Source organism: Chelonia mydas, chromosome 8, assembly GCF_015237465.2.
Source record: "Chelonia mydas isolate rCheMyd1 chromosome 8, rCheMyd1.pri.v2, whole genome shotgun sequence".
In the NCBI taxonomy this organism is placed as follows: domain Eukaryota; kingdom Metazoa; phylum Chordata; order Testudines; family Cheloniidae; genus Chelonia; species Chelonia mydas.
In genome coordinates, this window is record NC_057854.1 from 35567011 (window position 1) to 35582767 (window position 15757).

A 15757-nucleotide genomic window follows, 5' to 3' on the forward strand; every position below is an offset into this window, starting at 1 on the left:
AGTGTTTCTTAAACTGTACACATGTGGCATTCCTTCTGGGGAACTGGCTGTGTGAGAGTGTATGCCAGGATCTGGAACCTCCTGAATCATACAGTGCCCGGGGCCAGTGTGAGTGGGTGCTATGTGCATATTGAGGCATTGCTTGAAGAGGGCAGAGGGAAGGTGGCATGGGCAACCTTTTTTTTTCTTTTTGTCCTTTAACAGTGTTCAACGGAACCCTGTGGGTCAGAGTGAGTGGGATATAAAGGAAGGTGAAGAGCTTGAACATTTCAGCAACAGGGCATGGGCAGACAAAAGGTGGGTGGGTTAATAGGGTGTACTGGGACTGTGCTGGAAAAGGGCAGAGTTAAGGTTGCATGGGCAACCTTAACTGTGTGTTTCCTGGTTTTCAGTTGTTCGAGTTTTACTGAACTTAGCATTCTGCAAGGGGATGACCCACCTCCAAGCCAGCTTCACTCTGTGTTAACAGTTTTTTACCACTGAATTTAACATTTATTCTGTGATAGCACCTAAAGGCCTCAAATAGGCTGGGCTCCATTGTGTTAGGCAACTATACAATACAAACATACAGTAGAATCTCAAAGATACGAACACCAGAGTTATGGACTTACCGGTCAACCGGACACCCTGTGAAAACAGAAGTCATCAATCAGGCAGCAGCAGAGACAAAAAACAAAAAGCAAAACACTGTACTGCCTTGGGGCTTTAACCCTGGGGCTCATGGCTTCAGCCATGGGGGGTTGGGGCTGCAGCCGCAGGGTGAGGGGGCGGTTAGGGCTCCAGGTGGAGGGGGCTCGGGGTTTCTGACTCTTGGGCTTTAGACCTGGGTGAGCTCTGGAGCTCAGGGCTTCAGCCTCGTGACTCCATTCCTGGCTTCATCCCCGTGAGGGTCGCCAGGGCTCGGGGATTCAGCCCCATGGCTCTGTTCTTGGCTTCAGCCCCACGGGGGTCACCAGGGGTTAGGGCTTTAGCTATGAGAGGAGCACCAGTTTCTCGCTCCAGGGCTCCCCCGCATAGCTAGAGCCCCAGTGCATACCTACCCCCAGCTGAAACAGGGAGAGGAGCGGTGAGGAACCCCAAGCCCCAGCACCCCCCGCAAGGATGAAGCCAGGAGTAGAACCATGAGGCTAAAGCCCCAAGCCTCAGCACTCCCCCCAGGTCTAAAGCCCTGATCCCTGGTGCTCTCGTGGGGCAAAAGCCCGGAGTCCCCCGCCCAGAGCCCCAGTGGCCCCTAGGGTCAGAAGCCCCCACCTCTCCGCTTGGAACCATGACCCCACCCCACCCTGTGGCTGCAGTCCCAACTCCCCCATGGCTGAAGTCAGTAACGTCTTGTTCAGTGTTATAGAACATTTCAGAGTTACAAACAACCTCCATTCCCGAGGTGTCCGTAATTCTGAGATTCTACTATATAAAAAAAGATAGAGAATTCAAAGTCTGCCAAGCCTATTTGCAGGTAGTGGGCCGGAACTAGAACATTATTGTATTTGCATCCCACTCAGGAAAGATTGAAAAATGAGAGGAGAGGGGCAGAGGGAATAAATCCCAACGGAAGAAATTGGCGAGAAATTTAGAGCAAAATAAATATACAGCGTCTGTGAAGAAAGATACGCGGGGAAATAGTAATGCAATAAAAGTTACTGTGTGCACCATCTCCAGGTCTCATTGCTAAGAGCCTAGCAGCTGAGGGCAGAAAGAACCTTCCATGCTTAATGTGGTACATACCACAGGCTCCCCATTACCTAGAAAAATGTGGGCTTTTATTTTTTACTTATATTGAATCACTGATGGAAAAATACCAGGTTTGAAGCAATAGGACATAAAAACTTGTGAACCTGAGCAAGTTTTGTGAATGCCCAAACTACTTTGCATGATCACAAAACCTCCAGCTTCTCGAGGTTTACCCATCCTTAATGCAGTCGCACAGCTGAGCCTCGGCTGGGTGTGGCAATCTACTGAGACACCATCACAAGCATTCTGTGTTCATTAGCTCATTGATTTTAGAGGCAAGCTTCCTGAACTATAATGCTGCACCTGAAAAGTGTGCAATATCTGACACCATCTCCAGCCAGGGCTCCCTTTGTTACCTAAGTCCCTGCTGCACTAAATTTATGAAGAGGGATATCATTCCCTTAGTATTGTCCTCCAACAGGTTACAGCCCAGATTCTTCAACCTCTGAGGATATGGGCCTACAGATCTGACTGGAAATAAAGCATAAATGTTTAAAAGGGAGGATAATTAACCCTTGGAACAATTAGCAAAGGTCAAAGTGGATTGTCCATCACTGACAATTTTTAAATCAAGATTGGATGTTTTGTTAAAACACATGCTCCAGGGATTATTCCAGGGCAGGTCTCTGTCCTGTGTTATTCAGGGGGTCAGACTAGATGGTCACAATAGTCCCATTTGGCCTTGGAATCTAGGAATCTGGGAAGTATACCACAGAACACTGAGAAATGTGGCATCTCTCGCTATATGTGGCAGGACAGGGCGAGATGAGAAGCAGCATGCTCTTTCCCTGGGAGCCAGCACATGCTGCAGGGATTTGGTAACCGCTGGGGTCGGGTCATTGTTAGTGACAAAGCATGTTGTCTTACATACAGAACGTGCAGAAGGCTGACATTCCAGAAGGCTGCCATTGCTGTGTGCGTGTGACCAGCCTTCAGCTGGGCTTTACCTGCAAAGCCTTTGCTGGCTGTCCCAGGTCTCTCTCAGATAGGGTGACCATATATCCCAATTTTATAGGGACAGTCCCGATTTTTGGGTCTTTTTCTTATATAGGCTCCTATTATCCCCCACCCCCATCCTGATTTTTCACATTTGCTATCTGGCCACCCTACTCTCAGAGCTGTGTGCACCCCATTAAGTTCCAAAGCTCCTGGGTGGCCCATCTCAGGGGGTAGGGTCTTTCCACAACTAGCATCTCCCTCATTCCCAATTGTACTCTCAGCTACGGGCTGGTACCACCGCAGGCCCCACATGGCAGGGGGTAGGCACAGGCCACCCTCAGTCTGGATTGTGCCTCTAAGGCATAGGCCTATGTCAGGAATGGTGCAGAGCTGCACCAACCTGTTGGGAGCACTTCTTGCCCCACTCCCTGGTCCACCTGGGGAACACTCAGGAGCCACCATCTTTTAACTCAATTCCCTCTCTGTGCCTGGTCAGCTCCATGCACCAGTTTGGTAGGGGATTGGAGTCACTGGCCTGCCTCGGCCCTTCCCCCTTCGGCATGATCTCGATCCCCACAGGGTGACCAGAAAGGACCTCTGTGCTCCCCCAAACAGCAGGACTACCACTATCCTTGACCCTTACTCAGAGCATACATTGGGGGAGGGAAGGCCCCTTGCACACCCACATGAAGTGAGGGACCATCTGGTCCCTGTTTCGAAGCAGACACAACCTAATCTCTGTACCCTGCTATACTGTGGCTCTGAGAGGGATCTTCATGGGCTTATCTACACATGAAATGCTATAGCTACAGCACTTCAGTGTAGACCTACCTGCACCGATGGGAGGGGTGCTCCCATTGGCATAGATAATCCACCTTCCTGAGAGGCGGAAGAATTCTTCCATCAGCCTAGTGCCATTACAGTGGGGTTAGGGCGGTATAGCTGCCTCTCTGAAGGGGGTGGATTTTTCACACACCTGAGAGACGTAGTTATGGCGACAGAAGTTCCCAGTGCAGACTGGCCCTGTGTGTCAGTTTTACCTGCCCACTTTCAGGTAATACCAGCCTCTAACGGGTGGCACATTCCCTTTGCTCTCTGCAGTGTTTCTTTAATTAAGATCACAATACCCAGCTGGGAAACTCCTCAGAATAGACCGTAATCTGTCACTAAGAAGAGCATGAAAATGAAGGTGGTTTAATTTACGAGGATATGGAGAAAATGTAGCAAAAGGACACCTGGCACTTAAATAAGTGAATGGAGAACTGTTTCAGGCATGCTGCCTATTTGTGCAGAGGGCTGAAAAAGAGCATTGTTCTGTCATTATCCCCAAACCAGCCCCAGAGAATCATGCACTGAGCGCACCGACAGGCTGTGTTCCCCAGAACAGCCTACGAGAAGAGGAGAAAGCAGCGAGAGCAAATGCCAAGGTCTTATCCAGGCACCCGCTGTACAGTAAGGGCCAAACTGCAGCTGGTCCACTTCAATGCCCACTGAAGATAGCGGCAGGGCTCCCATTGGCTTCAGCTGCAGCAGGGTAGAGTTCTAGGCTGTTTCTTAAAAAGGGTTTTACAGGAGTGCGACAGGATGGGGTGGGGAGGAGCAGAACATACCCCGCAGCATCAGGAACTAAAGCACCTCAGCAAAAGAACCAAAAAGTGTAACTGCCCCAAATCAGCCTGGACACAGCGCCATTTCGTCTCATTGTTGACTGTTTGCATTGTAGACAGACTAGGACTGGCTGGCTAAGGGATTTGGTATGGGAGAAGGGGATTTTCACCTCTAGCTCACCAGTTTCTACCCAGCCCAGATTAGCATCCAATGGCTATTTGGTGACCCATGTGATATAAGGGAGCGGGCATCAGTCTCATTCCTAGTGGATGCGTGTCCACGTAGGTATATGTGTCCAGTCTAGGCATCCTTGGTCCTGCCTCAGCTCTAGGGGCTGGATCCGGTCTCCTTTGAAGGTCCCTTCCAGACCTGAGTTTCTAGGATTCCATAACAAAACCACCACAGCTAGAACTACTGGCCCCCTGGTCAGCAGAGAGGCCGTGCACTGAGTGGGAAAGAGACTGAATTCTAGAGCTGGCCGAATTATTCATTGCAAATAAAGTATCCAAATAATTTAGCCCTTCTATCTGTTTGCAAATTGTTCACAAACAGACCCTGAACTCTGCCAATGTATTTATTGTTCTTGTTGTGCTTGTCAACTATCACCTTACTGACTGTTTGCAACCTGGTCACTTCATCTTTTCACTGCTTGTGTTTGTGGTGTGTGACTGGTCAGCTAAGTCACATGGCATTGCCTCTGTCCTCCTCCCCACTTGTGGAATGATTGAAGCTTTTTAAAATAGGAGAATAATGAAAAATAAATGGCAAGTTGTTTGCACCATAATTTGCACACCTGGGGTGGGGGGAGGATGTTGTAGCTATAACTGTGTCATTGTGGATTTTATAAATCTGACCCAGCACTCAGAGATATTGAGAGGAACACTTAATAAATCAAAAATAAATAAAATATAAATAAAATATGAGTTTCTCCTGAAGCTCTGGGGTAGGAATTGTTGGAGAAGCAGCAGCAGAATACAGAACAGGGTGCTGGGAAAGAAACAAATCAGTGACGGCAGAGAAAGGGGAGCATTTGAGCAAACACTAACTAAAGGTGCCTCATGTCACTTTCCCAGCAGAGCACAACTTATCATTTCTTGTCCCGGTCACATTATTAAGTTGATTGAGAAGCACTCCATGGATCCTGACACTGTGAAGAAGATGAACTGTAGATGCTATGCAAGGCAGCTGTGATGGTGGGGAGACCTTGAATGCAAGATATCAGCTTGACACAGCAAAGGTGGTGCTACACGTAAGGGCTGGGGATGTCCATGAAACGTTGCAAAATTCTGTGGACTTTTTTCTCCCATAGTGTGTGGATTTATTAGGAAAATATAGATGGGAAGCTGTGGAATTTTGAAGCAACCTGACTCATAAGACACAGAAAAGGCTTGGTTTTTTTAGCAAATTATTTATGTACATTTTTGAATAGTTTTCAAAATCAAATTGACTATATGTCACACACTTCCCTCTTTTTAAAATCTTTCCCCACCTCTGAAATCTTTCATTTTCAACTTGTGATATTCCAAACCTCTACACCGTTCCTCTCCCATAATCCTATGCTGAGGGCCAAAACAAGGGTTAGAATGTTCATTTATTGGCATCTTTAAATCTTGCAGGCTGATTCTTGCAAAAATGATCTTTCATAATTTTGGTTCTGTGAAGCAATTGATGGTTTCTAGTCCCATGTAATTTAGAAGCTGAGAACCAGGTCCTCACCCATGTTACAATCCCTTTCTACAACGCTGATAACTAGAGCTGGGTAAAAAAAATTTGGACTAAATTATTTCCTTGCCAAAAAAATGCAAATTTAGGTTGATCAAAACATTTGCGGGGAAGGATAGCTCAGTGGTTTGAGCATTGGCCTGCTAAACATAGGGTTGTGAGTTCAGTCCTTGAGGGGGCCATTTAGGGATCTGAGGAAAAAATTGGGGATTGGCCCTGCTTTGAGCAGGGGGTTGGACTAGATGACCTCCTGAGGTCCCTTCCAACCCTGATATCCTATGATTTAGTGCATCTGTATCAATTTCACTGAATTGCTTCAGAGGCAGAAAAGGCAAAATGTTTTGTTTAGAAACAGTTAGCCTTTCCATTAGAAACAACTTTTTTTTAATTTTACACAAAAGCAAAACAAAATATTTCATTCAACCCAACATGAAATTCAATCAACTTGTTTGGTTCCCAAAACATTTGTTTTCACATTTCATTTTAGGTCAACATGAAACAAGTTTTTGTTTGTTTGTTTGTTTTTCAATCTTTCAGTCTGGCCACCAAACTGCAAAATTGGTTATTTGCACAACTGTATTGATGACGTTGAAAGGTCATAAAACTGCCTTAACTGGGCAGCTGAGTACTCCACTGTAGGGGAATCCTCTCTTAGTGTAACCCTCCAACCCACAGCAGAGGGCAAATGCCGTACATGGAAAGGTAATAAAGTGGCCAGGTGCTCAGTCTTTGACCGGAAAGCCTGGTCAAAAAGGGGCCCTGACGGTGCCTGGTCAGATCTACTGACCGGCCACCCAACATCTGGTTCCTGCGGGTGGGGGAGGTGGTGGGTCATCACCCGCTGCAGCCCCCACTCAGCCGGGGCCGGGGCCGCCGCCTATCTGCATCGAGCGGCTCCCAGCCCTGGTTCCACAGGCGAGTCCCTCCTAACCCGGGTAGGGGGGGTGGGAGGGGAAAAGCAGCGAGTGACAGGTGGGGAAGAGGCGTGAACGGGGTGCGTGGCCTCAGGGGGAAGAGGCGGAGTGGGGCCTCATGTGAAGAAGCAGGGCATGGGTGGGGCTTTGTGGAATAATAGGCAGGGCAGGGGTGGGGCCTCAGGTAGAAGAGGCAGGGCGGGGGAGTTACCAGCACTCTTGCTGGAGTGTCTGTTTTTTAAATATTACCAAATTGGCAATCCTAAAGGGTAAGAGAGCATGGGTGGTGCACTATTGTGCATCAGTGATCCACAGTTGATGCAATGCAGTCTAAGGGTCTGATAGCCAACATCAGTTTGAGCAACCTTAAGACTGCTCTAGCTTGTGCCAGGGAGCTGAAGCGCCCTATTGCTGTCCCCAAGATCAGGGGAGTGCATGAATGGTGCATAGCCACCTTTGACCTCTCCCCTCTCATATACTCAGCCAAGCACAGCTCATCCAGACCCAGTGATCAGGGCCCATCACCATGTTCCAGCCCAGCAGCTGTGTGCTGGGATCCTCAAGCTGAGGCTGGAGATTTGTCTGACCGACTGCAGGTGTTCTTAAGGACTCTGGAATTGAGTCTGAGGATTATTTTTTATCTTTGTGGGAAACGATAAGGCCCATTTCTAAGACTTTTCCTAGCAGGATGATCTGGGCAGGACCTATGATTCTTCCCACTCCCACTTCCCCCAGGGTCAGAGGCTCTTCATTTTATTAGTGCTGTTGGGTCAATTATATCTATCTATCTATCTATAGTGCTATAGTCCTTTTTAGTTTATATGCCTACAGGCTGCAATATACCTGGGGCCTGTCACACCTCTCTAAGGTTTAGTTTCAGGTGGTCTGTTTGCAGATTCAGGATGACAGCACTGCCTGAGGCATAAGCAGGTTTTCTTTGCAACCAAAATGGGTAGATTTATTTTCTTTTATATTTTTACATTAAAGCCTAAATTATGCAAACACTCTGCAAAGACTCAAAAATCTATGGAGAAGTCTGCCACAGATTACAAATTCCAGGGCATGTATTTCCAGTGACACAAGTCTAGATTATTATGTTTTTCAATGTTGAACTGAACTGAAATTGGTTTTCCAGGCAAAAATTTCACTGCATTTTCCTCCCCGGGTTTTTGGTGGCTGGAAGGAGCAATTTGCTGATGGCCCTGCTACAAAAGTTCAACCAAAAACATGGGCCACTCACTCTTTCAAATGGAAAATATCTGCACCATCTCAAGCATGAAGCCACTTCAGGAGAGGAATTAATTTCAGATGCCTACTGGCTCTTTTGCAGAGACAACATCCACAGAAAGAATCTTCTGTGTTTGTAGAGCACTCTAAATAATTAAGTATGTTCCAGTAAGGTGACTAAGGAGATAAAAACACATGGTGGACAAGCGGAATGTTCCCAAGTCATATTTCCTGATTGCTGAATCTCAGAAGGGGAATACTGAAAAAGCTGATAACACCATGCTGGTGTAGGGGCCAGAATCTGATTTCTGGAGTGCTAAGGGAAAATAATACAGCCCAGAAGAAGGTCTTAGAATCCAAACATTGGATTCATTGCTAGTGATAAAGAGGAACAAAGGCTGGGTTTGAAACTAGGTTTCTACACCTTTTTAATCCACACTGTTTTCATTGCATCTCCTCGTGTGTTTTCTAATGTTAGGTAATTTTAATTGTATTTTAATTTTTACATTTTAAGTGTCAAACAGTCTGCTGTGATTCAAAAGTATTTTAACAGGCTGCATAATGAAAGGACCAATGCCCTAGAACTCCGCTTCAGTAGAGATGGGGGTAGATTTTGGGACAGGGACAGGACACATAACGTAGTGTGGAAACGCTAAGAAGTACGGATCAAATCATTTATTCCTCCCCTTACCTCCACCCCACCTTCTCTTTCTGAATTCTTCTCTGAACTTGTTATTTTCTCCCTCACCTGGAACCAGCTTTCCACATTTCTGCAGCTAATCAAACGGTCTTGGTAGTCAGCATACAAGCACATTCTGAAAGTATCTGCTCCGAAGTCTAATCTTTTGCTATTCTGTAGCGGAAGTCAGTTTGCCTATCACCAACCACCAACACTAAGAATGCCTCATTTTACAAGAAAAAATAAAATGATCTGAGTTAAACTATCTGAAATTCAATGCATATTTACAAATCCAAATGTCACTAGTTACTAGAGAGCTAGTGGTTGCCTCCAATTCCCCAGGGACTGTAAACGACACTGGCCTGAAACCCTAAACTTGCCATATTCAGTCCCTGAGCAGTGTTTAAAAATTCCTGCTAGACCAAGGGACCAGTAGCAGATTTAATGCCCAGTATCTGAGGAAAACAGGACCAGAAATGAAGGTGTTACAGTGTAGGAAACCTGGGGTTCTAGTGGTACAGGGCTTTCTTTCCAGCTCTGGCAGGTGAACAGTGATATTCTGCAGAAGACATTATATACACAGAGACCATGAAACAATACCTCCTCCCATCCCACTCTCCTGCTTGTAATAGCTTATCTAAAGTGATCACTCTCCTTACAATGTGTATGATAATCAAGTTGAGCCATTTCCAGCACAAATCCAGGTTTTCTCACCCTCCGCCCCCCCCTTTCCGGATCGTGTGGTGTGGTCAGGGTGAAAGCTGGAGGCATGTAGGTAGGAATAGCGGTCAGTAGGTTTCTGGTATAGGGTGGTGTTTATGTGACCATTGTTTATTAGCACTGTAGTGTCCAGGAAGTGGATCTCTTGTGTGGACTGGACCAGGCTGAGGTTGATGGTGGGATGGAAATTGTTGAAATCATGGTGGAATTCCCTAGGGCTTCTTTTCCATGGGTCCAGATGATGAAGATGTCATCAATATAGCGCAAGTAGAGTAGGGGCATTAGGGGACGAGAGCTGAGGAAGCGTTGTTCTAAATCAGCCATAAAAATGTTGGCATACTGTGGGGCCATGCGGGTACCCATAGCAGTGCCGCTGATCTGAAGGTATACATTGTCCCCAAATGTAAAATAGTTACGGGTAAGGACAAAGTCACAAAGTTCAGCCACCAGGTTAGCCGTGACATTATCGGGGATAGTGTTCTTGACGGCTTGTAGTCCATCTTTATGTGGAATGTTGGCGTAGAGGGCTTCTACATCCATAGTGGCCAGGATGGTGTTATCAGGAAGATCACCGATGGATTGTAGTTTCCTCAGGAAGTCAGTGGTGTCTCGAAGGTAGCTGGGAGTGCTGGTAGCGTAGGGCCTGAGGAGGGAGTCTACATAGCCAGACAATCCTGCTGTCAGGGTGCCAATGCCTGAGATGATGGGGCGCCCAGGATTTCCAGGTTTATGGATCTTGGGTAGTAGATAGAATATCCCAGGTCGGGGTTCCAGGGGTGTGTCTGTGCGGATTTGATCTTGTGCTGTTTCAGGAAGTTTCTTGAGCAAATGCTGTAGTTGCTTTTGGTAACTCTCAGTGGGATCATAGGGTAATGGCTTGTAGAACGTGGTGTTGGAGAGCTGCCGAGCAGTCTCTTGTTCATATTCCGACCTATTCATGATGACAACAGCACCTTCTTTGTCAGCCTTTTTGATTATGATGTCAGAGTTGTTTCTGAGGCTGTGGATGGCATTGTGTTCTGCACGGCTGAGGTTATGGGGCAAGTGATGCCGCTTTTCCACAATTTCAGCCCGTGCACACGGAAGTGAAGAAACAGATTGATAGAGCCAGAAGAGTTCCCAGAAGTCACCTACTACAGGACAGGCCTAACAAAGAAAATAACAGAACGCCACTAGCCATCACCTTCAGCCCCCAACTAAAACCCCTCCAACGCATTATTAAGGATCTACAACCTATCCTGAAGGATGACCCAACACTCTCACAAATCTTGGGAGACAGGCCAGTCCTTGCCTACAGACAGCCCCCAAACCTGAAGCAAATACTCACCAGCAACCACATACCACACAACAGAACCACTAACCCAGGAACCTATCCTTGCAACAAAGCCCGTTGCCAACTGTGCCTACATATCTATTCAAGGGACACCATCACAGGGCCTAATAACATCAGCCACACTATCAGAGGCTCGTTCGCCTGCACATCCACCAATGTGATATATGCCATCATGTGCCAGCAATGCCCCTCTGCCATGTACATTGGTCAAACTGGACAGTCTCTATGTAAAAGAATAAATGGACACAAATCAGATGTCAAGAATTATAACATTCATAAACCAGTCGGAGAACACTTCAATCTCTCTGGTCACGCAATTACAGACATGAAGGTCGCTATCTTACAACAAAAAAACTTCAAATCCAGACTCCAGCGAGAAACTGCTGAATTGGAATTCATTTGCAAATTGGATACTATTAATTTAGGCTTAAATAGAGACTGGGAGTGACTAAGTCATTATGCAAGGTAGCCTATTTCCCCTTGTTTTTTCCTACTCCCCCCCCTCAGACGTTCTGGTTAAACTTGGATTTATGCTGGAAATGGCCCACCTTGATTATCATACACATTGTAAGGAGAGTGGTCAGTTTGGATGAGCTATTACTAGCAGGAGAGTGAGTTTGGGGGGGGGGGGGGAGAAAACCTGGATTTGTGCTGGAAATGGCCCACCTTGATTATCATGCACATTGTAGGGAGAGTGGTCACTTTGGATAAGCTATTACCAGCAGGAGAGTGAGTTTGTGTGTGTGGTTTTTGGAAAGCGGGGGGGTGGGGGGTGAGAAAACCTGGATTTGTGCTGGAAATGGCCCACCTTGATTATCATACACATTGTAAAGAGAGTGGTCGCTTTGGATGGGCTATTACCAGCAGGAGAGTGAGTTTGGGGGGGGGGGGGGCGGAGGGTGAGAAAACCTGGATTTGTGCTGGAAATGGCCCACCTTGATTATCATACACATTGTAAGGAGAGTGATCACTTTAGATAAGCTATTACCAGCAGGAGAGTGGGATGGGAGGAGGTATTGTTTCATGATCTCTGTGTATATAATGTCTTCTGCAGTTTCCACAGTATGCATCCGATGAAGTGAGCTGTAGCTCATGAAAGCTTATGCTCAAATAAACTGGTTAGTCTCTAAGGTGCCACAAGTACTCCTTTTCTTTTTGCGAATACAGACTAACACGGCTGTTACTCTGAAACCAGTGATATTCTGGACCTTAGAAATCACTTAATTCTGATCAGTGCTTTGCTTCCCCTCCCCACCCCCCCACACCCTTCAATCCCAGCACACTTTTAGCAGCCAATAAATTGAGACTCATTAGAGATGAAAACCAATGCATCATGCTGTCTGAAAACAAAAACTGCAGCTTTAAAATGGTATAATCTCTCTAGTATTTATGTCTATTTCTAGTGGTTCATGAGGCTTTGGCTGCTAAAATCATGATGGAATTCAAGTTAGGAAAAAAAACCCATGAGATATCAATCACAATGTCCTAATTGTAAGATGAACTCTTCCATGACTATGCTAGGACCGCTTTGGCAAAACCAGTCCAAGTGCTTTCAGACCAATAAAGCTTTCCTTTGCACAGCTCCTGCACCAGTGATGTGAAGGGCGGGGGGGGAATCTTGTTCCCCTTCTTCCAAAGGGGATTTTCAGGGTGCTCAAAATGGCACTATTAAAGTCCAAACTGGCAACATGCCAGGAGCCTGAAGATCATCTCTGATGGGCATGGCATGGATGTACTTCATAAACAATAAAATGTGTTCAGTCATAACAGCTGCATACTGATTTTGAGCCAGATTCACAGCTGAGGAAAATGGGTATAGCATCACTGAGATGAAACAAGCTATGCCAATTTACACCAGCTAAGGATCTGGCCTGTAAAGTTAAGCGAGCTTCGGTTGCAAAGAATTGTCTAGTAAGTTTCAATATGTATTTCACGAAGTATAAAAATAGAAATAGGCCCAATTTGCCAAACTCAGATCTGGATTCAAGCTTCCCCAAAGCAGGGGGCATTCAGATCTAAGATTTTAGCTCAGCTCATTGTTCAGATGTAGTCCCAAGCCACAACCCTTGGATCTAGCCATGGAGCTGAACTTTCTCAACGTTTGATGGGTATTTGGATCCAGACTTGTAGCTGAGGCCAATCTCTATATCCTGTGACAAGACAGAGACTATTTTTACACTGCATTTCCAACTTGATCCAGAATAAGGTTTGTGCTGCATAATAATCTTGTAAGGCATTTTACAGCTTCTCCTGCATTTCCTCCAGGGAATGCTAAGGCTAAAAGGGCCCGATATTATGAGGTGCTGAGCCCACACAATTCCAGCTGAAGTCACTGGGAGCTGAAGGCACTCGGCACCTCTGAAAGTCTAGCCCATGATATATAAAAGGGCTACTGATGCTTTGCTCACATGGAAAGATTTGAGCTCACTGGATCAAGTATCCATCCAAGCTTTTCATCACAGGGTCATAAATATGGGGAAAACAAGGCTCTTTGGCTGAATATCAGCTCTTTGCTTGTGATTCCTGCCAAACAAAGGAGTGCCAGAGCATGCAAAATATGGTAGAAATAAACACACACAAAACTTAACCAAACTTTGTTGACCTTCCAAAATAGTTTGTAGTTTAGTCAGTTCAAGTACTTACTTGAAGCCAGACTTGTTGGCCTATCCCTGACTGAAACAGATCTGAGCAATTGCCATGTTTACTGCATGTTACAGTGTAGCAGGGGCTGGATAGAAAGCCATGGAGACTTAGTCTTCTACAGAATTCATCCACAGAGTTGATAGAAGAGCAATAGAAGAGCAAACCTCCCACTCCCTGCCTTGCGGGAGGTCCTTAACTTTGAGACCATGTCAAAGGGTGAGCGCAGTTTAATCTCCAAGGCCTCTTCTGTTCTATGCCTGTCTGCTTAGACTGCAAACTGTCTTGGTTGTTTCTGCGGTGCAGACTTCTGATGCTGGCCATTAGACTGAGCCCCTCAACCCATGTTTCACATAGGCTGCCAATGTGAAGCCACAAGATGTTATTAGCTTTGGGTTACTGCTGGCCTTGTCTAGGTTTGAAACAGTGATCTAGAGGTGAAAGGCTCTCATGGCAGATTACCAATCCCCTAACCCATGCACTTTCCCTCCACCCTCTCAAGGAAGTTCCATGTTTATTAATGTCTTACTATGGCTCCCTGAGCTTTTTGTAGGGCCTAATATAAAAAGGAACACAGTAAACACAACACTTGATTCCCTTTCACTGATGCCCAAGAAGCCCCTTTTATAAACCAATTTTGGTGTGATGCTAGAGTTCTAAATGTCACATGGGAGACTCACTCATAAGCCTCATTCTTTAGCCTACCGGGCTGTGGGAGGGACAAGAAGGCCCCTAACGGAGAGGGGGAGGGGAGAGGGCTTTGAGTCACTCATCAGGGTCCCCTCTGGTTGAGAAGTGAGAGTGAGATTTGCATGCTTCAGGGAAGGCCCCATCCATTCTTAATGGGGAGGACGGTGACTCTGACGCTGAACCTTGACTTAGGTTGGGGAGAGTTGCACAGGGAAATGCAGATCCCACCAGTCCCTGCAGCTGAGAGGGAAGGGGGAAGAGAGAAAACATCTTTTCAAACTTCCAGCATAAACATATCCTTAAAGGAAGTTTCAATAGACGTGACATATGGTACTTGGGGATAAGTAGCGCCCTACCAAATTCACTGCTCATTCTGGTCAATTTGACGGCCATAGCATTTGAAAATTAATCAATTTCACGTTTTTAAAGGTTTACATCTGAAATTTCACAGTGTTGTAACCCTGGGGGTCCCAACCCAAAAGGGGTGGGGATCATGGGATTGCCACCCTCACTTTTATGAACTTCCTGCAGCCGCAAGAGGTTCCCAGAGGTGGGTCTGATCTCCCTCCGGCTGCTGGGAGTGCCCCATCTGGGGGCTCCTAGCTGCTAGTCCCCGCTGAGCTGGGGAGGGATGGGACTTGCTCTTCCCCTGCACAGCTGCTTTTGGGGAGTGAGATCAGACCCACCTCTGGGTACCTCTCCCTGCTGCAGGAAGCTCTGCAGGGGAAGAGCAAGTCCTGGCTCCTTCCCAGCCTGGGGACTAGCAGCTGGAGCCAGCGGAATGGTAGGAGCCCCTGGCTGGGGTGCCCCCAGCCCTGCCCCTCTCTCTTCCATCCAATAGCTAGATTTCACATGGGAGGGCTTATTTTATGCTCTGTGACACGTTTTTCATGGCTGGGAATTTGGTAAAAAGCACCCTTTTGCTAAACCTGTGCAGCTTAGCCAGCACAATCACCAGGGAACCTTCCAAGAGATATCACTCCTTCTGCAATCGCACAACCATCCCCGATTCCATTCCAGGCTACCTGTGTGTCGAAACAAGCAGGACCCTCACTCACTTGCAAGACAGCTGATTGATCCCCTCAATGTAGTAGCACACCCCGCCGTTGACGCAATAGGACTTGGCTGTTTCGTTGCATTTTCTGGCGTGTCCTGACCAGGAGGAGAGCGTGGTCGTTACTGCAAGAAAGATACAAGAGGATACACTGTTACTTCCTTTGCTTTGCAAGTCTGCTCCCTTAAGTGGGTTTCAGTTGATCTGGTTGCCTGAGCAGAAGCCCCAGGAGCAACAATCCTCAAGCTGTGGCTTTAGACCTACACGCAGCTCTCATGGAGTTGGTGGGGTTTGAGTGACACTCTTCATGCTCCAGTCACAGCATTACCTCTTGCATACAATGTGTGAGGGGGTGAGGTGAGAGTTCTGTGCAAATCTCCTTCCAGCAGCCAAGAACCAGAGACGAGGTGTAAGAAAAAAATTGTTTCCTCACTCTTTCTCATCAACCCGGGAGGGCAAATGAGATGAAGAAATGCACACCCACCGTCACGCCCAATCTTTCA

At 46.7% G+C, this 15757-nt stretch overlaps 1 protein-coding gene across 4 annotated transcripts in view; it reads right to left on the bottom strand.

The window, feature by feature from the left end:
* NRG2 (neuregulin 2) overlaps positions 1-15757 on the bottom strand; it is a 303847-nt gene that overhangs the window by 59707 nt on the left and 228383 nt on the right. For all 4 annotated transcript variants that reach the window (XM_043552601.1, XM_043552600.1, XM_043552603.1 and 1 more), the window contains one exon: positions 15259-15379. In XM_043552601.1, the coding sequence (XP_043408536.1) occupies positions 15259-15379 (121 nt within the window). The remainder of the gene's footprint in view (positions 1-15258; positions 15380-15757) is intronic.